The sequence below is a fragment of the Eulemur rufifrons genome, chromosome 7 (genome assembly GCF_041146395.1).
Source record: "Eulemur rufifrons isolate Redbay chromosome 7, OSU_ERuf_1, whole genome shotgun sequence".
Lineage (NCBI taxonomy): Eukaryota > Metazoa > Chordata > Mammalia > Primates > Lemuridae > Eulemur > Eulemur rufifrons.
This window is the reverse complement of record NC_090989.1, coordinates 197,751,176-197,775,582: the sequence shown is the minus strand read 5'-3', so window position 1 is coordinate 197,775,582 and position 24,407 is coordinate 197,751,176. Positions and strand designations below refer to the sequence as shown.

The following is a 24,407-nucleotide window of genomic DNA, read 5'->3' as shown; positions in this document are numbered from 1 at the left end:
GAGCGCTCGAGGCCAGGGCTGGGGCAATGCAAGCAACGAGATGAATAACACAGTACTGGGTACAACCCGAAATGAGTTGATCACAACCCTCTAAAATGAGGACATGAGCCCGTACTGACAAATACATTCATATGTCACATGATAATGTTTCAGTCAACAACAGACTGCATACACGACAGTGGTCCCATTAGATTATAATATTTTTACTGTACCTTTTCTATGTTTAGCTGTGTTTATATACACAAATATCTAACAATTGCAATACCATCGTGCTCCCATGCCTACGTGTCCATTACAGTAACACACTGTGCCCGGGTCTGCAGCCTGGGAGCAACAGGCCATACCATACAGCCCAAGTGTGTAGCTGGCTCTGCCATCGACGTTTGTGTGAGTATACTCTGTGACACTTACACAATGACAAAAGAGCCAAATCATGCACTTCTCAGAACATATCCCCATCATTAAGCAATACAGTGTGAATGATTTAATAAATGAAGGGGGAAGAAGAGATAAATTGTCTCTACATAGGAATTTCAAATAACATATAATATATTCCACACTATAGCCTTCAAAATCTTTAATATTTAAAGAATAAACTACATTTAAAGCCATTACATAATATTTACATATCATATATGCTCACCAAATATACCTATTCTATGAACATATGGCATAAATTAAAATATATATTGCATTTACATAGCCTACATTTCTATAATATATATAAATATGGGATCAGGATGGGATCAGGATAAATTTCAACAGACAACATGGTTCATATGGAATAAACTTTCTATCCTTTCCAGAACTCAATGGACACTGTGGTCTTGGCCCCCCCACCCAGCGGGGTCCCCAGTTGCAGCTCCCATGCCCGGCACCCACCGTAAGACGCAGCAGAGCACCATGAGGTGAGTGGGCACGTTGGCAGGGTTGAGCATGGCAGGGGTGTCCGACCTCATGCAGGCTAGGAAGGCCCTCATCCTGCGGTTCTTGTCCTCCACCGCCTTGCCTAGCCAAAGCCTCTTCAGGTTGGGGCAGGTCCACTCTCTGAAGGCAAGAGCTTCTACCAGTTCCGGAGTTTGAGGAGACTTCCCTTTGTAAGCTGCCCATTCTTTAATGATCACTGGTGAGACTACAGAAAAGAATAACCAGAGAAGACACATTCATGCACGGGCTCACCTACTTTCAGTTTTAACAAAAACAAACAGCTCTAGTAATTAGAGTCTGAAGATGTCGCCTCTCAGGTAACAATGCCTTCTCTCCTTAGCAAGCCCCCAGTCCTCACATTTATTTTGTTTGCCCCTCTACTCTGTGTAAGTAATGGTTCATTCAGATTTTTAGTCAGGCTCCAGATAAATTTTTTCTCAATCAAATTATTGATTTCCCCCATATAACTAATATGTATAAATTAAGGATATTAGGCAAAATTTGTTTTAATATTTTATATCTATTAATAGCTTTAATAACAATTGGTATTCACAGAGGTATGTGATTAATTATTTTAACATGGAAAATCTAATTTAGGTAGCTAATCTCTTTTTCTACATACATAAATACTTTCACAAATTAGACTGGAAAAATAATTTGCATTTGGTAGGCACTTTACTTGAGGACCTCCTGCTTTAACAAACATAACTGTGAAGCTCTATTTTAAAGACTGGCCAGTAAGATACAAGTAGAAGCAATATTCCAGGCTTTGGAATCCCAGATGATGCCAGCATATAGTAATTATATTCAGCAAGACTTAAGACAGAGTGTAAAATTCTCCAACATTTCACCTCAAAAAAAGCAAGGAGTTCTAAGTTGACATAATACAAAAACAATGATCTTTTATCCACAGTTGTTTTACCACTTAGATTGAATTAATACTTACAAACACACAAACATGCACATTTTCCCACATAATTTCCAAATAAATTAAGGAAAAAAGTATGATGGGGGAAATACAATGAAAACAATCCATACTGCACAATAGAATGTTAAAATTTCTTATCAACTGCACTGAGGTAACAATTCAATGGTAAAACCTGGATGTGGTCATAAGTAACAAGGAATTTGCTTTCGTTCAATAAACACCAGAACCGAAGCAGGGAAATGTGTGGGCCCTTGCCCAGTGAGCTGCTCAACGTGAACCAGAGGCACCATCACTGGCTAACACGTTCCACTGCACGGCCACGCCAAGGCCAACAGCTGGTACGGAAACCAGGATGATATGATAAATTCTAATTTCATCTTTAACACATTAATTCTACCCATAGAACATTAATCCAGCTGAGTTCGTTTTCTCTAAAGTAATGGCTAAGGCATTCTGAAGAATCCCAAATCAGGACAGAGTTAATGTATAACTGGCTGATTTCCAATTCCACTCCAAGTATAAATATAGTCAGGCAATACAATAATCTCTTAAAATGCAATGAAAAACTTCAGGCGTTAGATACTTGGATATACAGTTTATCAGCAACAGAAAAAAAATGCTTAAACACATTTCAATACCCGATAAGTCAGGTAACAGTGTCATATATAGGAACACGCTGTGAGTCAAGACCTCGCGGCAAGGGCTCTGTGGTGAGCCCTTCCGGAGCCAGCTCCAGACAGTGTCCCCTTAGGAGACGCCTACTTGACAGAAGAGGGTGTACAAGTTAAGACAGTCACTGAAAATTCTCCTTTTACAAAAAAGTCTCTGTTATCTTTAGGCAAATTCCTTTCATTTACATTTGAACATCTGGGTGTTTAAATGTTAAAGGAATATTTAAAACATTCCAAATTCTCATTTTAAAGTTCAAGTCAAAACACAGGTATACATGTATATATATACATACATGCTTGTTTTTATTCAATATTTTTAGGTGTCAGATATAAAACCAGTAAGTCTCCATTATCAAACAGACCCTGTCCTTGGACGCACAATCTAAGGCACCGCCCCACCACGACACTGCTGAACTCCAGCACAACTCTCAGCTTCTGGAGGCTTCCTCAGCAGCAGTATCAGAACATACAGGATCACACCATGTGCAGGCCTTCCCGTGAGCCGACCCCACCTTCCCTCCTGTGATCCAGCACAAAGGCTGCTTGGCCCCAACAGAAAACAGGCAAAGTGAACTTCTGGAATGAGCTGTTCACCAGTATGTTTCTACTAGATTAGTTTCTATTAGATTACTTCACATGTACACACACACTCCATACCACACCATATACACTTAACAAACAAACATCACATACTCCACACCACACACACACCACACACACACCATATCCCCCATCACACACACATCCACGCAGCATGGGTTTTGACTGTACAACCCGCTTGGGGTTTTCTCAAGAGAGGCCTTCATACTAAGCCTACCTTTACATAACTTTGTCATTTCTTTCTCTTTTGTTAGCGCTGCTCTCACCTCTCTCTAATCATTTTTAGCAATTATTTATTTTATTATGTCTTGTTTTCATTCCAGAAAAAAATTGTTGGTAGAGGATTTTCATTCTCAAATTCAGAACCTTTAGGCCTCCACATATTTCATTCTACAAGGCCCTAGGTTAAGTTAAGCGGCAGTCAGAGGTACTCACCCTAACTCTACAAGGTATTCTCAGAAATATGTATTTCACCTTCAGGGTTCTAAAGGCTTTCCACATTCGGGCTCTGAGGGCCTCCCATGTGCCTGAAAGAGCCTGGCCCGGCGCCAGGTCTCAGACTCCACACAGCCCTGATAGCGACTGATGAACACACTCTTGAGGGCCAAAACTAGACTCTTGCTGATGGACTTGGCCAAGGCAATAATCCAGCCAAAGGCTGCCCAAGTCCTAGCAGGGCTTAGAATGGTGCCAGGTAAGACTACAGATGTAGTAGGGATGGAAAAGGATTTGTCCTGTCTCACAGCGCTAAGCATTTTTGTTGTCTATCTGCAATACTCATGATGAGAACAGTTCAAATCTAATTTAGAAAACACATGTCTTTATCAAAGTAAATAGATGGGCTTAACCCAAAGGCTTGCTCCAAAAGCAGAGGTGCTCTTGATTTGCTTTATTTTTACAATGTGCTCATCTGTTTTTAATCTAATATTTAGAGATCTTATGAGTACACCACCACTTAATAGCTGTGAGACCTTAGGCCAAATCATTCAGTAGGCATTTACGAAGCCTCTGCTATGTGCCAGGCTGGGCGGAGACAAGGGGCAGGCAGGCGAGGTGGACCTGCACAAATGTGTGCCTGACAGTGAGGGTTTTCCTTAGATTCTCAGACCCGGACGTGGTTCCGAGGACCAAGAAAAGAGGTTAATGCCTAACTATGCAACACAATACTGATGATCAAACTGAAAAAGCACCTAGCACCCCTCCATATGTAGGGAAAAGTATGAGATTAGCTAACATTTTATACGTCACTTAAATAAATTTAATCAAAAATTAGTGCTTATAAAGAATTCCAAGGGACATTCAATTTGGGGTTTGACACAAAGCAGCCTCAAGGGTACCAGGGCTGAGCAAAGAAAATGGCTTGCCTCTGCTCTGCAGGTCCCCTGACACAGGGCAGCTGGGGGCAGCCATCAGGGAGGAGAACACCTGCTGCTCCTACTGCTCTCTCTGGGCTGCCGGTTTCTTCCCAAGAGTCACTGTTGCCCAGGAGGGTGGACTTCTCAGTTCTCACGGTGTTGTTCAGCCCACAGGAAATAAGCAAATACAAAGTAAATATTTGCTAACAGTAAGTAATCTGGGTTTTTATCATTTTTGCAAAACACCCTGGGTATGTGTGCTTGCTCACGATAGTATCAGGGCACTTGGGGCTCCAGAACATCCTGAAAGGGCACTGTCTGGAACTTAGAGGAGCATAGTGGTATTGCAGAAAAGTATGCTCATGCTGCTTTTGTAGAATAAAGAATAAGAAAATCCTAGAGGTCAGCTCATGTAGATGAAGATCTATGAATAAATCTTGTGTTACCACCATCAACAAATATTAATCTCATCTCTTCTACTGATAGGAAAAACTCCCTACTTCAGGAAGTAGCCTACATCTAAAACACTGAATATTAGACTATCTTCCTTACCTTATGCTAAACCGGATTTTTACACTGACAAAAACAACCCTAGGGCATCAGTTTTTTATGTTACTAGAGATTAAATTTATAATGCATTTTTTTCACAGAAAGGACCTCTTCAAAATACAATGGGGGACTATAAAACACTATCATAGTTAAGCCGTCAGTAAAACCCAGTGTTTTCCATCAGATGTTAATCATGTTCACCTAGCAGTGCATTTAACATGTGACAACTAGCTACCTTGGAAATCTGTCATAATGGTGACTCTGGGATCTATCCCAGCCCAGAAATAACAGACATGGTTCATTTTGTAAGCCAATTCCAACTGACTGGCAGCGGATGCCCATAAAACCATATTATAAAGTATGTCTCTGAGCTCAGTGCCAGAGCATCACCCTTAAATTAGTGATGCCAGTGAAGGGCTTAGGAAGGGAGAGCCACAGCATTCGCGTATTCATGTTCATAGGCGAGAAAAGGACACAGCGAGATGAATGGCTCCCAAGACAGTGGCTGACTAGACTGGGCAGGGTGGGCGTGTATTTAGGGAGGAGCTATTGACTTACTCACTGAGCTTTCCTGGGGTTGTTATGAAAACGAACAAAAATAAGCAAAAACAACAGAAAACTCCAGATCCTTCATGTCAGGTCAGAAACAGAAAAACAGACATAATAAAAACTATTCTTTCCTTCTAATAGAAAAACTGACCACTAACTTGACAAATCTGCAAGCACCTCCATAATTTTCAAAGGTAAAGGACTGTGAATGCTTTTCTTAAACCTCTGACATCTGAGGCTCAGGCAGCCGACTGTTCACAAAAATATAAGTGCTTAGTAGGCCACAGGACACGCGGAACATGGTATTACAGACACGCTGGAATCCCTCATTCTCCCACGTTATTCTTAGTATATTAGAAACTCGAAAGTTCAAGGACTTATGACATAAATATTAACCCAAAAGAGTAACATCACAGACTGGCCTATCATATAATTTGTCTTCCTAAGCAATCATTTCTTGTGCTAGGTCTGAGTTTATTTATTTTTTATTAGCAGTCCCAATTATCAAATAAAAACATTTCTAAAGCAAATTGGACCAGGATGGAAGGTGGGGGGAGGGAACCAATGCTCCCTTTGGCTTCTCTTGAGAGCTTAAAAAGTACAAGAATAAATATAAGAAAATTCTCTATAAAAATAGGATTCACAGTCTATAAATTTGCTTCCTAGTTCTATAAATTTATTTCATATGTCTATAATTTGTATCCATCTACTTCTTATAAGCCTGTTTCTTTTACTTCTTTAATTTGAGGTACTGGGGAAGACTTGCTATAGGAAATGTGAGACAAGAAAACAAAGGCCAATTTTATTAAGTGGATGATGTCAATTTAAAAATGTGTAAATTACTAAGCTTTACTTCTTGAACTTTTCAATCTTCAATTACAGCTGAGGCTACTCATTACACTACAATCTTTTAAAATTTAGGCCTTGCACCCTGTCTTGCTTGCCCACAAATCACTGCAGCCCCTCCTGCTGACCCCTGGGAAAAAACCCAGCTACTGGGAGCAACCAAGAGGCACCACAAGAGAGGAAGCCACTGGGACACATGACCTGCTCCACTCCAGGAGTGCATCCACGACACTTGCCACAGTATCTGTATTTTTGTAAGGTGAAGGCCTCAAAGCTGGACTTCAGACCCTGGGCTCCTGTCTCCAGGCCCAACCTTTATTCCATCAGCAGAAACATGACCCTGGGTTCCACCCCAGCCCAACCACAAGATGCTACTGTCATCACAGATCACATCTGCATGAATCCACATGTCCCTGGTTGTTGATAGTTCTCTTCTGTGGGTGCCATTGGAAAGGCTTAGAATTCCAAGATGCACACTGCTATAATAAGCAAATACTCTGATGAATTTCTCAAAAACAAAATTATGGAACCTAGGGATGGAGAGAAAGGAGTGAAAAATAAACTGCCAGCATGTAACTCAATATGACTTTCAAAGGGCTGGAAATGTTTTAAAGGCCTGATATTCTACTTTAACCGTATAATGACATTAAAAATGAAACTCTGGTAAACCACATGAAAACTCACTATAAATTATGAACATTTCATCATATGCCTTAATCAAGAGACCAGATTCCCAAATCAATGTCTTAAATCCACTGAGAGTTAAATATTTTAAAACAACCCTTAAGACTTCAATGGTTCATGCTGATAATAAGGCCATCTTGGGAAATTTTTTAGTTTTACAGGGACCATTAACAGGAACATACATCTGCACATGTATGATTCTGAAGCTATTTCAGATCACAAGTTTCCCATTCAGAAATGGTTCCATCAGCTGCTGGAGCACCTTGCTCACTCTGGAGCCCATGGGCAGAGGTCTCAGTTGCCAGACCACAATGGAAAGCCAAATGGGGTTAAGAGCAACTCTTCACGGGGACCTGCCCTCCCAGGGCACTTTGTGGCTTATGGATCTTCTTCCACTGTGCCAATGATTTCATTTAACCTATATGTGGTCCAAGAGTGACTGTAAGTCAGACAACATATGTCAGTAAGATTTAAATACAATCATCATCAACCAAGAACCTGAGAAACTTTTCAAAGTCAGCTTCCTTGCAGCACAACCAGACATTTTCTCCAGCTCATTTAGAGAATCAAGCAGTTATAGGATTCTCATGTTAACATGTGTAACCAATTAATAGATATTTCAAGTAATGAAGCCAGATGATGATCAGAGTCAGTATTTAGTCAGCTAAAATCTAATCAACAGGTTATAAGGGAGGCATTTTAATGAAACCACACCATGCATACTATTAATTTCTCACACAAAATTTGTCTTGAGCAAGTTGAGAGCATTCAGGCTCAACGATCACAAGAGATTCTCAGGACAAAACTGGGGAGAGCTGGTATTCCAATTAAGAGTGATAATCAGGAATGTATTACTGACATAAAAACCTTTTTATAGGATTGTTTCCCCTCATGTAACACATTATACAAGTTCAATTTTATCAGCTCCCCATAAAGATCTAGATTCCAAAGCTGCTCATAAAAATCTCACCCACTGAAATTACAGTACTAAGGTCTCTCAACTTTTAAACTCAGAGGTCAAATTTCTACATCTTCTCCGTTCAGAGGCAATTTTTTATTTGTCATAGCACATTAATAACACATTTTTCTAAACATTTAAATTCCAGGAGCTTAATTAACTCTGTCTAAGCAAAGGTCATCTGAACCTGCCCTTTCTTTGCCATTTAAAGGCTTCATATCTGTTTTGGTTCAGTCCACATGTCACCACCCAACGCATCTTTCTAAACAGAAACATCATACCAAACCTTCAGTGGTTCCTCATCTCTACAGAAAAGTCAAAACTGAAATTTGCAAATCACCTGAGCAGAAAAGAGTGTAATTCATTTAGCACTGACCTTTCAAAGAACCTCAGTGATTACACATACTCTCACACAAGTGAGTTTAATTTTCCAGTGCACCAAACTTTGGATCTTCCTCTGCAACACGCTGTGCACCTATACCAGTTATCATTGATTCTTCTATTGCCTGCTGGACAGTCCTCTTAAGAGTAATACACAATAACAACAGACATAAGTGTTTATGAAATCACTTCTAAAATCTCATTTACCACTAAAGAATTGGCAAAGGGCAGCCTTCACGCCTCCTCCACGGTGGAGAAGATACCCACACTCCATGACGGATCCGTCAGCTCAGCCCCGGTCGGGCTCTCACCCTTTGTTCACTGCCAGATGGCTGGCTGCCTTTCCCAAACCAGAGCTGAGGTATCCGTACCCCCAGTTCTTCCTGCCTTCTTCACCAAGAAAGGTGATCCCAACATATGCATTCCTCCTTCTGCTCCTCCCTCCCACCTAACCCCTACTAACATTAAATCCTTATCCAGAACTTTCTAATTTTTTCCTATTCTTTCTGTAAATTCATTTTATCTCTCCCCCACCGGTCAAAAAAATAACAATAACCGAACTATTCAGTTTCCTATCCTTAAAAAAGAGGAGCAGGGGAGGAGAGGGAAGAGGAGGAGAAAGGGGAAGGGCAGAATCCCCCCCTCCCAAAGCTACGGCCTTCTCCGGGCCATCTCGGCCACATCTCAAGAGAACAACCAGTGCAGCGGGCTGCCTCCATCCCTTTTTGTGTTCTCCTATGTCCCTTTACTCTTCCACTTAGGTCAATGGCATCCTATCGGCTTGAGTCATCCCAAACTTCTCCAACCCTTCTTGTCTTTTCTTCCCTTGATGGCTCCACTCCTGTGAGGTCTGACCCCAGCTGGAGTTGGCCTGGTCAGAGCAGGGTCATGGACAGGCAGACATCACTAAAGCTGTGGCCCTGCTTGGCTTCCAGCAACTTCTTCCTCCCTCCGTGCTCTATATACTTTGGCCCTTCAGAATGCTTTCCCTTACTGTCTGCTAGCAGGACAGTGTCTCACAGGCCCAGCATGAGACCTCCCAACCTAGGCTCAAGACAGCTGATGACGGCAGCAAGCACCATCAGCTGCGTGTGCCGCAGACCTGCAGTGGGGTACAAGAAGTCGAGACTCTGCTTCCTGAGCATGTTTGGCACTGCAGCACACTGACGATGTAGAAACATTCTGAAACTGGAGGGGTAGGGGACCGTCACATCCAACTCCATAGGCCAGCACAATGGCCACAAGGTCCATTCATATTCAACCTGAGGTTATGATCATTGGAAACTCCTTGAGGAGTTTGCTGTGTAAAGGTAACCCTGTTGTTGGAACACACAAGCAAATAAAAAAAGAATATGGTGGCTTCCTCCACCACGAAGCCAGCACAATGCTCTGAAGCACAGGATGAACAGGCTGCAGAAGCCTGGACGTCACAGGAGTGGGCCCAGACAGAGCCGGCAGCACAGGCATGCTAAGCCCAGGAGAAAAAGGGGCAACACACACAGAGGGCCTGGGGGCCTAGTAAGGCCACAGGAGAAGAGAAGAGCAGTGACAGGGTGGGACAAGTGACCACCCTCTACAAAAAAAGTAAGAAATGCCATATTTTTGTGAGGAAATGAATCACACAATGTAAAAAAACAATGAAAATATGTACATTTAAGAATGCCCTGGATTTTTGAGAAAAATGTCATTTGTAACACTGTGTTCCAAATTGTATCTCCAGCCATCATGGACACAGAAGGTCAAAGATGGGAGCCCTGCAGAGCTGGCCTCACCTGCCAATGACATCACATAAGCAGCTCAGCAACTGCTCTCAAGGAAGGGTAGTCAGAGGCACTTCATTTTAAACCGCATAGATCACAGGTTTGTTATAGTAATTGCAAATAGAAAATTTAAAGATCTGATGAACTTAAAGTTGCAAAGCTCAGAACCGCACACAGTCGGTTGTGCTGGCGATGAGCTTCACCATCTAATGAGGCCTGCACGGACCCACCACACAAGCAGGTAATCTGTAACCAGCTTTGGTTTAAAGGATGATCTAGCAATTTACAATTTCCACAATTCATAATATTCTTATTTTAGACTGTATGTTTGGGGATCTTTTCCTACTAAATATACAGTTATTTTTACATTCCTTAAATTAGGGGATAAAATTACCTAAACAGAAAGGTATTGTTTTCTCAGGATATTATGCAGGCCACTAGAAGATAAAGAAAAATGCTTTTGATCTCAACTTTGACCAGATTTTTTAACAATACTTTTCAGTCTTTCCACCTTCGCCCTCCACCCCCAGAGTTGATCAGCTGGGTGCACACATCTCCGAGGACTCCAAGGTAAATCATTATAATCCTGCAAAGATCCACGCGAGTCCCACGACCTTCGCTATAGCGGCAGAGCTGTGCGTGGTGGCACTCCAACAGCCCAGAAATGGCCCTTCAGAGACCTGCTCGAACTTTTCTCCAGAACAGTGGCCTTTTGGAGAGAGCAGATCTGCACCTCATAAAAACCAGAGCACAGAAACACACTCATCCTGATTACTAAGACGTGGTAATTACAGAGAGTGATGGCAATTCGGGACTGCTTTCAGGTCAACATTCAGTTTAAAGTGTAAACCTGCTGTTTTATTATTTTACTGAATAAACATCATTATTGGAATATTACTGAGGAAGAAGGTCTGTGGCTTCTCCTCCTTCTCTAAGAGCCTCTACCTGGCCTACTGCCCCCGATGACGGCCCACCTGCTTTACATGGAGGCACTCGGGGTCAATTCAGTCATGATTCTTCTAAGGCTTTAGAAAATGCACAAGAGATTACGAGGTACCGAGGAAAACAAACAATGGATTTTTACAGTACATACATTCTGGTGGAAGTCTGTTCTTTCTAAAAGCAAGTCTCTCAGTTTTCTTTCTGCTTTCTGCCAAACTAAACAGGACTCCGTAAACATACTGACGAACTGGCCTATAGAGCAGAGCGGCCGGAGGCAGGTCCTTGTTGGCTTCATCTTCAATAGAAACAGCAATTTTGATTTCACCCTTTGCATGGAAGAAAGCAGAATAACATTGCACATTTTTCATGTTGAATTTACAATAAACTCACAGAAATATACTGTATTATCTCCAGTTAATGACATTGCAATTCTATTACAAATCAATTGCTTAACAATTTGCCTACATCGAGATGTTTAGGGAGAGTTCTTGGCAGGCTGTAGTCAAAGTGTATGCTCAAAGAATCAAAATAAAATCTATGTTATGTTATGTTTAACCTGAAACCAAGAACAGAAGAAAACTACATAGATGATCCAAAGTCTTTGAAACAATCTAGACAGATGGCATCAGACAACAAATAGAATAGAAAACACTGAGAACTTGCAACTTTTATTTAGAAAGTTGGGATGGTCATATGCAATGAAAGTTATAATTCTGAATGACCTATGTGCAATCCAAGGAACTAAATATCCTGAAAATATAATGGTCAAATTTTCTTTACCAGGCTCATCTGCAAAAAAAAAAAAATGCCCCATCATATATTAGGCTTCTGCCACAGTGTGGCAGGTATTCAGTAGGTGTGTCCCATAGCAGGCAAGGATGTGAACAGCCACTAGGGCAGAAAATGAAAGCACACCACCTTTTCCATGTTGCAGGGCCAACACAGCAAGAACTGCATTTGGCTCGAGAACATGCTGCCGAGAGACAAATGACTAGACTATGGCCTTTGGCAGCTGAGACTGTTGCCAAAATTCTGTGGTCACTTATTTCTGATATTCTATGGCATCAAGATACATCTCAAGATATTTTGCAAAGAATTTTATTTATGTATATTCATAACATAAAAATACATTTATGATCTTCATTGTCTGTTAAACTTATTGATGCATACTCTTTTAATAACTTTGTAACATTTGCTCTTTCTTTCCTGTAAGTTTAATTTCAAAATTGGTGTTTTCTCTTATCCTCAGTATTTTCATATTCATTAATCCAGTAGGTACATGTGTTCTAACAATCTCATCTAAGGAATATTTCTCTTAATATTATGATGCTTTGATAAGTCTCTACATTACCATTACGATTCATCTCACTGCAAATGTCTCAGCCTAGATAACTTAATACCAGAGCTATTCAGCTCATAGGAAATAGTATGCATTACAGTCTAACCTCTTCCTTAGTATACTGAGAAATTATAAGTAGCATCTTAAAATCTGAAAAGACAATTAAGTTTACTATTTTCAACCATAGTCATTTTATCAGTTTTGCCTTGAAATTTGTGAGAAATGAAGAACGTTGGTACAGTTTTCAACCCTCATGTGGATCTGACCAACTGTCCATGCAGCAGACCCGGCAGTTGGGACGGCAGGTGGCTCCAGGGACCTCACGTCTCAAACAGCCCCACAGGGAAAGGGTGTTGTCTCTTTACACATTATTTTGAAAGATGTCTTCCCAAAACTTGGGTTCCTTAAACTTAGCAAAATCTTTTTCTCACAACAACTTTTCACTTACCCTTTATAGTTTAAGTTGAACCTGAAAAATAAAATGTTTACCTTACAACCATAATCTGAAAAGTGATACTACACACACGGTCCATATCAAATAATAGATGAGATTTGGAGGCAATTACACTTAAAAAAATAAATTAAAGGAGCTGAGTGAATAGTTTTGGCTAAATATTCTTCATGTCCTTTAATTTATAAAAGTAAACGACGTTTGGATTAGTCAATTAACAGTTGAAGTCCACCTTGAGAGTACTGTGGAATGGGAGTGCATTTTGCAGTTACTGGCTCCAATTTACAAACCACAGACGGAGTGTAGAAAATAGACAGAAAGGTCTGATTATGGATGCTAGTATAGGTATTGATGAAAACGTGTCAATAATACATGATAGTAATAAACCAATTCTGCATGATAAACCTGGTCACTAAAGTAACCTATTAAATTGTAGGTCTAGGGTTATAAGTATTAACAGAAAGACTACAAATCATTGAGGAAATTTAAATACACATAGATGCATTTGAGACACCAAGATTAAAAAACAATTAATGTCATACTATACGTATATATTTAAGTATACATTTGGTAAGACACTAATAAAGTGAAATTATGACACTGTATAAAAAGATAATTGCACTTTCTGACTATGTACATTTAACAAAATCCTGTATTACATTTTTTTTGCTATCAGCACTATTAAAAATCGCAGTCAATGAGGTAGATGAACAAGCACAAATGATAAAGAAATCAGATATTTTATCTGGCATCAGAATTAAGCTTTATATTACAGCATAAATATGGTGTAAGAAATTCTGAAATTGAAATAAAAAGAAAAAATTACAAGTGATAAAATGTGATATATGTTATTTCATCAGAAGTTTCAAAAATATACTAAATTGAAGGTAAAAAGTGAGACTTCACAAGTTATTTTTAAATTGTATTTACAGTTATAAATTTTCATCTTTTGTTCAATGTTTAGAAAGGGGAAAGTGAACTGTGTTTCAAATACTTTAGTGAGATAGAAAAACGGTTCAAAAAAGGACAAAAGGACAAAACACCCACAGGAATGACCACCTGACCTGTCAAATAACAGAAGCCACTCCAGGGCCCTTTTGATAATACCTTCGTCAGGACATGGAAGATGTAAGGGTACATCAGCCCCTTCTTGTGCCTGTGCTCAGCCACTCTCAGCACCTCAGGTGCAACGGGGGGCAGGGGAGGCGTGGTGATGTCCATGTGGTTCCTGGTGGGCATCGACAGGAGGCACGGGATTGGCTGGACAGTGCCCATCTGGCTTCCCTTGCCTTCGGCTAGTTGGCTTCCTGAAGAGGCAGTGGACGAACCTTCTGCCTACAGAGCAAAGGGCAGGAGCAAGGAAAATGAGTTTACATCACATTTCCATTCATTTAAAGTGTGCTAGGGACCTGTCCACCTGCCAGACACTGAGAATAGAAAGACAAGTCCTATCTAGGAGAGACCCAATTTAGTGCCACCCTAAGAACAAACAGAGAGAGAACCCTGATCCAACCCTCTCCTTGGACAGCCTCTCACACTGAAATGCCACAGACATTCACTGTGCCCCAGGAGACCAGGCCTGCTGCTCCCAGAGGATCCGTGTCTCCTTGCATGCCCTCTGTGTTCGAGGGTGGGAGCCTGGAGGACTCGTCTCAGAAGTGGCTCCTGCTCTCCACCTTGGTTTTAGCTTCTGCTGGGTGACCCCCCAACCATGGATTTCTCCCTTTGAGACTCTTGTTAGCCAGCAGCTTTCTGCGGCTGCTAATTCCTGGGCAGCTTCACTGTCTTGCCTGGCTCTTGTTACACAACTGTAACTTGTAGAACTGGGATTCCAATCCAGGCCTGACTCCATCTTGCTCTTCCATGCCACAGCTGGTACTTAAAGAACAAACAAAAACCCTAACTCAAGCCTTCTTTGTAGTCATTATAAAGCCCCAAATTAATTACACGCAGGCAAAAATTAAAGCCAAAACCAAAATAAAACAAAACCCAAACCACAAGCTAATCCCATTAAAAACAATGTCTCAGATCTACAGATACTGACATAGTAAGAGGTGCATGATGTACTGTTAGGTGAAAACACCCATTCTGTGTCAACTAAGCACCCAAATGTGGAGTGTATGGACAGGCACAGGAAAGAGCCTGGACCCCAAATTATAAACTTAGTGACAGACTACCTCAAGGCAGTGGGACTGAAGAAAGAAAAAAAAGAAGGGAGAATACCATAGTCTGAATTGTCTGAATAACTACTGTAGAACAATTTTTTGCACACTAAACATTTTTTTCTTTTTCAGAATAAATGTTGGCAATAAAAATTGCTTATCGCTGCCCTAACAAAACATACATTTTTCTGTTTTGAAACAAATGTATTCTTTACAATGGTATGGAATGAAGTGCTTAATTTTATCCTTTAAAACACAAAGTGCCAAAACTAGTCTCAAGTCTTAAACTTGAGAATAACTCTCAGATAATTAACTACTGTTTTCTACACTTTCCATTCAAAAAGAATATAGATGCAAAACAACTCAAAATGCTTTGGAAGGTGCTTTGAAAATACAGGTATCCACAAAGCATTTTTCTTGCTTATTTACAGTACAATCATTCAATAGTAAGACTATTTAAGAGTTGTAGATGAATTTCTGATATTCAGGAGATCTTGAATACAAACCAACCTTGGAGACCTGCTCCTTTTTGGTGATCACATGTGGCAGACATGCCTTTGAAAATTAAAAAGATATTTCTAAAGATTACTATTAACAGGTAGAAGTGGGAAAAAAAGGGGGAAATGGAATTTAGTTTATTTCCATTTTTAATGTGCACATCCTGGGTGCTTTCTCAGTTATTCTTCACAAAAACCCTATAAAAAATGAGGGCTCGGGAAGGTTCTAAGCACCTTGTCCAAGAGAACAGACAAGTGGGGAGGGATGTGCATCAGGTGCCTGCCATGCCAAGCAACAGGCTGGCCAGGGCACAGCTCTGACCTCTTCCTTCCCCCTCATCCCCTTTGTAAAGGTTTATAAGACCTGCTTAAAAGAGAGAGAATGGATTTTTCTTTAAATTAGTTACCAATACAACATGCTTACAGAGTCAGAACTTAAAGAATAAAAGGCACAGACTCATTACCTTTGTTTGGTCTCCTGGGTCTCCCCGTGCCTGAGGCTCTGAGTGGCTTCCTGTCTTCTCCCAGCCAATCTTGTTCCCGCTGATATGGCTGAACATAAAATGAACATGATTACTGTCAACCACTTTCTCAAACAAACTCACAATGATAAGGGCCCAAACTAAGTCTACAGACTCATAATAATAATACTTTCATGTTTTACCAATCTTACCACCCCTCAAAATTATCTCTAGAAATAATTCTATTATAGGAATATTTCTTCCTGCTCCAAGAGGGTAAGTGGGCTGGGCACGGTGGCTCACGCCTATAATCTCAGCACTTGAGAGGCTGAGGCAGGAGGATCACTTGAGCTCAGGAGTTCGAGATCAGCCTGAGCAAGAGTGATACCCCGTCTCTACTAAAAATAGAAAAATTAGCTGGGCGTCATGGCATACACCTGTAGTCCCAGCTACTCAGGAGGCTGAGACATGAGGATCCCTTGAGCCTAGGAGTTTGAAGTTGCAATGAGCTACAATGATGCCACTGCACTCTACCCAGGCTACTCAGGGTGACAGAGTGAGACTCTGTCTAAAAAAAAAAAGAGGGTAAGTGATCATCACTTACTATGGAAAAGAAACTATCAGGCACCTAACTTAGAAGTCATCAAGCACTTTAAAGATGGTCTATGATGTGCTTAGTGCCACAGAGGGTGCAGAAGAACAAAGGCAGGCCTTGCCTTGAAGGAGCTTTCAATTGTCACAGGCAAATAAGATAAAGAATCACATCATTTAGTTGACAATTATAAGACAGTGTGAAATTAAATGTTATCTGAATTGAATGCTACACATAATTTATAAATAAATGTAAGGTGACAAGGGCATTCCAGCCTATTCATGGAAAGGAGGCATTAGAGCTAAGGCTGGGGATGACTCACACTAGGCAATCAGAAAGGCAAAAAAGGTGCATTCCCAGCAAAGGGAGAAGGAATGGATTTAGTGAGTTCAAAGAACAAAGAGCTAATGAAAACTTGACGGGGGAATGTTTTTTTTGCCCCCCCCTTGGCAAATCAGTAAAAAAATAGGGTGGGGAAAAGAGATGGGAAGATTACACATAGAGCATCTCAAATACCAGAATAAGGAATTTCAATTAGCATTTTAAAAAAACTGTGCTGTGATTCATTAGTAGACTGGGAAAAAAGTTTAGTGAGTTTAATGAGCACTTCACAAACCTGAAATGGAGCACACCAGAGTAAGTGGTCTGAATAAGCATTACTTAATAAATTCTTTCTTCACTGTGTATATGGGCCACCACATAGTGGTTTACCCTGACCCGCAGGCAAAGGTAAAATGCACTGTCCTACAAGCAGCAGGGGACTTGCGGGGGCTTAAGCAGGGCTGGCGCTCCATCCCCCGGGGAGTCTGCCCCGTGTGTCTGGGGTACCTTAAGAATCACACACCAGGATGGTAGAGCAGGGGAGGCTGTGAATTAGCAAAATGCCATCCAAAGAGAGGACACCTCTCTACTAAGACTGCAGAGCCGAGCACCTGTGCTACCTGTGATCACACAGAACCTACCCTTTCAAATATTAGTGTTGTTCTACATAGATTATCGAACGAAAAATAAGATAATGTCATAATCTGGATGCTCATATGACCTTCTAACAATAACACTATAAAATCTAAAATTCTGCCTGAGAAACATCTTGACAATAGCTTCAATAGGATAACTATACTACTTTACAACTTAAGAAAACAAAGTATCTCAATGACAAATGCCTTGCTTTTGAAGACTGGACATTAAATTTCAGAATATGTCTGTATACATTTATGTTTCATTTTACACAACTGATAATACCTTAAAGTTATACTTAGAACCAGACAGACATTTCCCTGCCTCCCACTATGCTGGGATGTACTGAGACAGGCCCTGGCTGTGGACCGGGCCCTCTGTAGGAAGCCTTCTGTGCTGTCACAGAATCTCATCCACACTCCTGCTGTATAAATCTTTGATGATACAATTCAGGCTCAGAGAGAAGGAATATACCCACAGTTACAAAAAAAGTAACTGGATTCAAACCCAGACCCATTATCCCAAAGTACTGCTACATGCTATAACTGGAGAGCCAGGCAGACAGACGGTTCACATACACGAGAGCCAGAGCGAGCGCGCAGCGAGCAATGGAAAAGCACAGCTCTGGTAAGCTAGCCACAGCGCAGGGCGAAGCCCAGCATTACACAATGGGGCTTCGCAGGATGCCGGAGACGTGCTACAAGGTGTCACTTCACTAGGAACACTTGGGGCTTTTTCTGCATGAAAGCCTGTCGAAGATAGCAAATGATTCTAGTTACTGAATGATTTCTTCTCCAGATTTTTCTAGACAGCAGGCAGGTGATTTGGGATTGAAATATACTGGTGTTCATTTATACTGAGTTTACTGACATGTCACTCATGTTCCTGACTGCCAGGGTGCAGAGTTTTCCTTTGTAGAGCAGAAAAGGAAGAGAACATTGAGTAAAAGCTGACTTCTCTGTCAGTAGGAAAAATAAAAGGAAAATAAAACCAAAATGGAAGAAATAAATCATTAAATTTAGAAAGATAAAAATCAAATTCACAGTAGAAATATCTAATGTGTGTAAATTTTTGATTTCTATCTGCTTCCCAACTCAACAGGGCTGAGACCAGAAGAGTGGGAGGTTCTCTGTCCACATAAGAAAGGAGGCGGCGGCAGGAGGACCCAGTCATACAACAGCGCTTGGCGTTCCCACACAGGCCCCAGCCATGGCCAGGTGCCGTCCTACAGAAGCATAATTATCTGCATTGCCTGACCAGAGAAGCTGCAAGAGTTACACAGACAGACACATGACAGGCCTACTCTCCTCATGCTCCTAATTAAGCTAAAGTCACACATTCAAGTCCTTCATGTAACGGGTGAGCATAAAAGGTCGGGAGCAGAGAAACTGCTTTTCCACGAGGCAGTTGGACGACAGCTCACGCTTCTTTCACAGGCTTGCCAGAACTTCTCACTGTTGTCGGAAGAGCATGTGCCCCTACAGTCCCAACTGGTCACGGAGCTGTCCTCTTAACAGCCTACGAGTGAGGGTTCAGAGACACCTAACTGTGAGTCACACATCAGTCATGACAAGATCAATATAAAATGTCTACATAAGTCAGTGGGTGGCTAGAATATATATAGACTCTCACTGTCATGGCATAAATCGTGATTAATTTTTGCCAACATATGAAATTCAGAATCGTTTTTATGAGACAATATTATGTTACCATGTGTTAAAAAGCCAAAATATAAATGTAGATATTTGCCTAGCACATCAGCATAACAATCTGAAAGAAAAACCTACAGCTACACTCAAGCCATCCTCTCAGCCCTGAGCCTGTCTGTGCCACAGGATCCTAGGGCAGGGTGATATAGAATTTTCTTTGCGAAACACATGGTTCGTTTGGAAATGGAGTCTGGCAGCACTCAAAGTACAAGAAAAACATCTGTATCATCTTAAAGGGAAAAAAGATATCAGGAACATATTTCCTAGGATACCAGGTCAAGCGGAGCTGAATGAAGTTGTTAGCTATTTTACATTAAAGACCAAATCAATGTTTTGGTTTTATATTATATCAAGAGTTATTTTTAAATAACAGTGATAGCTACAATTTATTTATTACATTTATTCATCAGCTTAATTCACAAACAACTCAGGGAGTGTCCTAGGATTTGACAAGCTTGAGGCCACACAACTACACCTGCAAATACCAGCCAAGAGATTCTGAGAGAACCGGTTCTTGGCAACAGCTGAGACTCAGTGCTGCTCACAGGATCCCTTGGATGCTGACACTGAGCAGCCTGCCTTTCATCTTTCACAGCCCAGCAGATACAGCCCTACAGGGACTCACATGTCATTAGCATAAATTAACAGGGGGAAGGGCCTGCAAAGCTTATGCAAGAGATGCCACCATAACACTACATATCAAAATTAATGATAAATATTGATGGCTGGATGTGGTGGCTCATGCCTGTAATCCTAGCACTACTTTGGGAGGCCAAGGCACTTGAAACCAGAAGTTTGAGACCAGCCTGAGCTGGTCAGAGCCAGACCCTATCTCTACCAAAAAGTAAAAAAAAAAAAAAAAAAACCCAGAAAAATTAAATGGAAGTGTTGGGGCGCATCTGTAGTCCCAGCTACTCGTGAGCTCGGGAGGCTGAGGCAGGAGGATCACTTGAGCCCATGAGTTTGAGGCTGCAGTGAGTTTTGATGATGCCACTACACTCTAGCCCAAGCAATAGAGCAAGACCCCGTCTCAATCAATCAATAGAAATATTCTACTGTATTGCACTTAAGATACATATATAAATGTATAAGAAAATGAAACAAATCTATACAAATAAAGTCACACAGCTGAAAAAGTCTTCTTTCTGAATAGAACTTTTAACTATCCATTTTAAAATGTCAGTAATAACATTCAAAAACATGACAGCAATAAAATGTAGAGTTACACTTATTAAATATATATACATATTTACACTTAATGCACAAATAATGTATTTACTTACATAAGTATATTAAGTATAAAAGGAAGAAGAAAAGGAAAAAAGTCGCTGTCCCTAAAGATCAGACCCCATTATTATAAATTTTAGTACATGCAGAGAAAAATAAAGTGTTTGAATATTCACCAACCTTTTGAATATAGTTACTGCTATAGAGGTAGAATCATGGGGTATTCCTTATATTGTATTTTCCAATGTTTGAATTCTATATAACTTTGTAAAAAAGGTATAAGAGAAAAAAATTTAAAACTTTAATTTAGCAACCTCAGATTTGATTCAAATTCTACAAGTCCAAACAAATCTATGAAAAAAATAAAAAATAAACAATTCCACAAGTATTCAACTGTTCTTAATTCAACCAAAACAAAGGTCTGACAGATGCCAGGAAAGGAAGAAAAACAAGAATGCCACCTTCATTTTTTAAATTTTGACCAAGAATAAAGCAAGCAGCATATGCTGATACTAATCTAACAAAAGGTGTAGCAGAGAATATTATTTAGTTAGAAAGCAGCACATTTCTTCTTATTTTACTGCTAAACCAACCATTATGGCCCTAGAACAACCAGCCAGTTCCAATCACTGCCCAGGGCACCAGTCCATTTCCCTTTAAGGAACAAAGACACTGCTAGAAAGAACAGTGTTGTGTCTCTGCCAAGGAGTGAATTAAACTCGGGACTGAGCTCCCCGAAAGCTCACCTCTAATCTTTGTTGGAAAAAATGCCTCAGGCAGCCACAGCTGTGTGGCAAGGTGGCTTCTCCTATTCTAAGAATTACTCGTCTAACACAAATTTTCCAAAAATTCTAAAGAGAAACTTAGACTTTGAAAGAGTAACAGCCCATGACTTCCAATCCAACAGTATGGTGGAACAGACACTGAACAACTGCCCTAACTGAAGAAACTAAAAGGCTGGGTAAGGTACTAAAGAAACATGACGAAAAGAAGGAGAAAAAGCATAAGGCTGCCTGCCAAATGCACCCGGTGAAGGCTGCCCCCGCCCGCCTCTGAGGACTGGCTGAGAACATGTCCAGATCTGTTGCCATCTGTGCAGCCACCGCCTCGTGGACTTGGGGCTACCCAAGAACATTCTCTGCAGTGCGGTGTGATGCTCCCTGTGTGGACAGGCCCTGCTGACAGCATGGGGAGCGGGAGGAGGGCACATACACCTGCTCTCACCAATGTCGCTATGACACACACTGCGCACCTACGCTCCTGCACACGGGCACATAGCAAATGTCCACACAGAGCGCACATGGCTCTCAGACACCTACAGGTCGTGGCAACGCCCAGCGATGCTCAGGGGTGAAAACCAGGACCCAGCAGCTCCACCCATGTCCCCCACCACATAATATCTTTACAAACAAATGTTTGACAACTGTATCGGTTTTTCATAAAAGGTATCTTGTTATGTCTTAAGTTGCATTCCTTTGATTTTCTTAATGAGAGTGAACAACCTTTTACATTTACTGATGTCTGTGTTTCCTCTATGAATTGCACGCTTATATCTTTTTTTTTTTTTTTAAATAGGGTGTTGCCATGTTACCCAGCCTAATATGCAGTGTCTATTCACAGTGATCATAGCACACTTGAGCCTCAAACTCCTGGGCTCAAGCAATCCTCCTGCCTCAGCCTCCCAAGTAGCTGAGACTACAGCCACCATGCCCGGCACATTTATATCTTTTGCCACTAAAAACACTTACCTTTTTAATTTGTACGGTGCTTTTTTTCTTTTTTGGTTGTCTCTTTTATTCTGTGACAGTCCCCATCACCCATCACCACAACTCTTTAAAAAAAAATGCCACTGGGCCGGGCGTGGTGGCTCACGCCTGTAATCCTAGCACTCTGGGAGGCCGAGGTGGGCGGATCGTTTGAGCTCAGGAGTTCGAGACCAGCCTGAGCAAGAGCGAGACCCCATCTCTACTAAAAATAGAAAGAAATTATATGGACAGCTAAAAATATATATAGAAAAAATTAGCCGGGCATGGTGGCGCATGCCTGTAGTCCCAGCTACTCAGGAGGCTGAGACAGGAGGATCGCTTGAGCTCAGGAGTTTGAGGTTGCTGTGAGCTAGGCTGACGCCACGGCACTCACTCTAGCCTGGGCAACAGAGTGAGACTCTGTCTCAAAAAAAAAAAAAAAAAAAAAAAAAAGCGCCACTGATTTACTGTTGGGGAAACTAGGCCATTTATTTTACAGATTGTCCCACATTCTGAATTTGGTTTATTATGTCCTTGTGGTACCACTGAACATTTACTGTAGAAAATATTTTTAAACTGTAGAAACTGACTCTTTGTTTTCTGTTGCAGATATCAGTGAGCACTTACTGAGCAACCCTTGGCAAATGACTGCCGAGACCCAGCCTGGGAGCACATCCATGCACTCCTGGGGGTGGAGGAGTCAGGGTTGGATGGCGAGAGAGTAACGGGTGGGAGCACACCTTGCTAGACTAGACATCTGGAAGACCTCTCCCCTCTGTTATTTTATGGTCTAGAAATTACAAACATTTCCACTGTCAATCTGTTGACATTAAGACCAGAGCTCTGGAGTTCAACTGTCCATGAATTCATACCAGCTGAATGGTCTAACTGTCCAGAGACCTGTCTGTCCTGAGTGCAAATGCCATCAAGATGGGAGTACACTCACTTCCAAAGAAACACCAAGGTCTCTCCAGCCCAGGGCCACTCTAAGCACACTCTGGATGGTTTCTATGGCACTTAGAACACATGCAGCTCTGCAAGGCCCAGCCCTGCTGGGCATCACATCCCAGCATATCAGTTCTTCTCACTTCCTTCTTCTCAGTCTTCCCACCATTCCCGTCTCCAGTGCTCCCTGCTTTAGTCACTCCTCTGCATGTGTTCTTCACACACTCATATCGACAGGGTTTGTTTGTTCACTGCTTACAGACTGTCTTCTATCAGAACGCAAGCACTGAGCACAGACCTTATCTGTGCCATCCAATGTCCTTCACTGGTAAACAGTAAGTGCTCAAGCACTTCTTCAGCTAAATTAATGGATAATTTCCCTTCCCCCAGGACCATCCTGAAAGGGCAATGTAGGTTCCAGGGTTCTAATTAAAGTCCTAACCAAAGATAAACTAAGTCCTGACTTTATTATTCCTACTGAATTATGTTGTAAACCACAAAAGCAATTCTTTGTTCTCTTATACACAGACTCAAGGTACACACAATACACACAATGCATTCAGCAGGCTAGAATTCTTGCTGAAAATCATGAACACCATCCGTCCTTGGCATCCTGCCACATACATAAATCCAGGTTGTACCACCACACCTGTCATAAGCAAAGTATGCCCCTAATCAAGGGTTTGGCCCCGAGTCAAATGCTACCTAGTTCTGATGCCAAAACCTTTGGAACAAGCAAGCACTCTTGTCTCCTCTGCCTTCCTGCATCTCAATTCTAACAGTCTGTCTCTTAGTTATAATGAAGGTAGCAGCAGATCCAAGGAACTTAAGTCATTGCTAAGTCAGATAGCTTGAATCCAATCTTTTGATTCCCGGTTGTATGTGTACCCTGCTTTCTTCATGACACTTCATGCTGCAAGGATGGCAAAATACTGAGACACCGAGCAGATCAAATTCCAGTTAAAGAAACAAGATGCACCTCCAGAAAACACAGTAAAAACACCATGTCAGAGATAAAGATAATTGGTGCCACAAGAGTTCAAAGGGAGAATGGATCCCCAGGAGCTAGGAAAAGTTGACCAGAAAGAACCTTTACAACAAACAAGTAAAAGCTGAATACAGGCCGGGCGCGGTGGCTCACGCCTGTAATCCTAGCACTCTGGGAGGCCGAG

At 41.3% G+C, this 24,407-nt stretch overlaps 1 protein-coding gene across 2 annotated transcripts in view; it reads right to left on the bottom strand.

Moving 5' to 3' along the window:
• The window catches only part of FAM120A (family with sequence similarity 120 member A), a 115,641-nt gene that overhangs the window by 22,278 nt on the left and 68,956 nt on the right, over nucleotides 1-24,407 (bottom strand). Inside the window, exons 8-11 of one of the 2 annotated variants that reach the window (XM_069476246.1) lie at nucleotides 16,064-16,151; nucleotides 14,048-14,275; nucleotides 11,302-11,476; nucleotides 883-1,132 (exon numbers count right to left, since the gene is read on the bottom strand). In XM_069476246.1, coding sequence (XP_069332347.1) covers nucleotides 883-1,132; nucleotides 11,302-11,476; nucleotides 14,048-14,275; nucleotides 16,064-16,151 — 741 coding nt within the window. Of the gene's footprint in view, nucleotides 1-882; nucleotides 1,133-11,223; nucleotides 11,477-14,047; nucleotides 14,276-16,063; nucleotides 16,152-24,407 lie in introns of those variants that run through there. The other variant, XM_069476247.1, reaches the window with a different exon arrangement.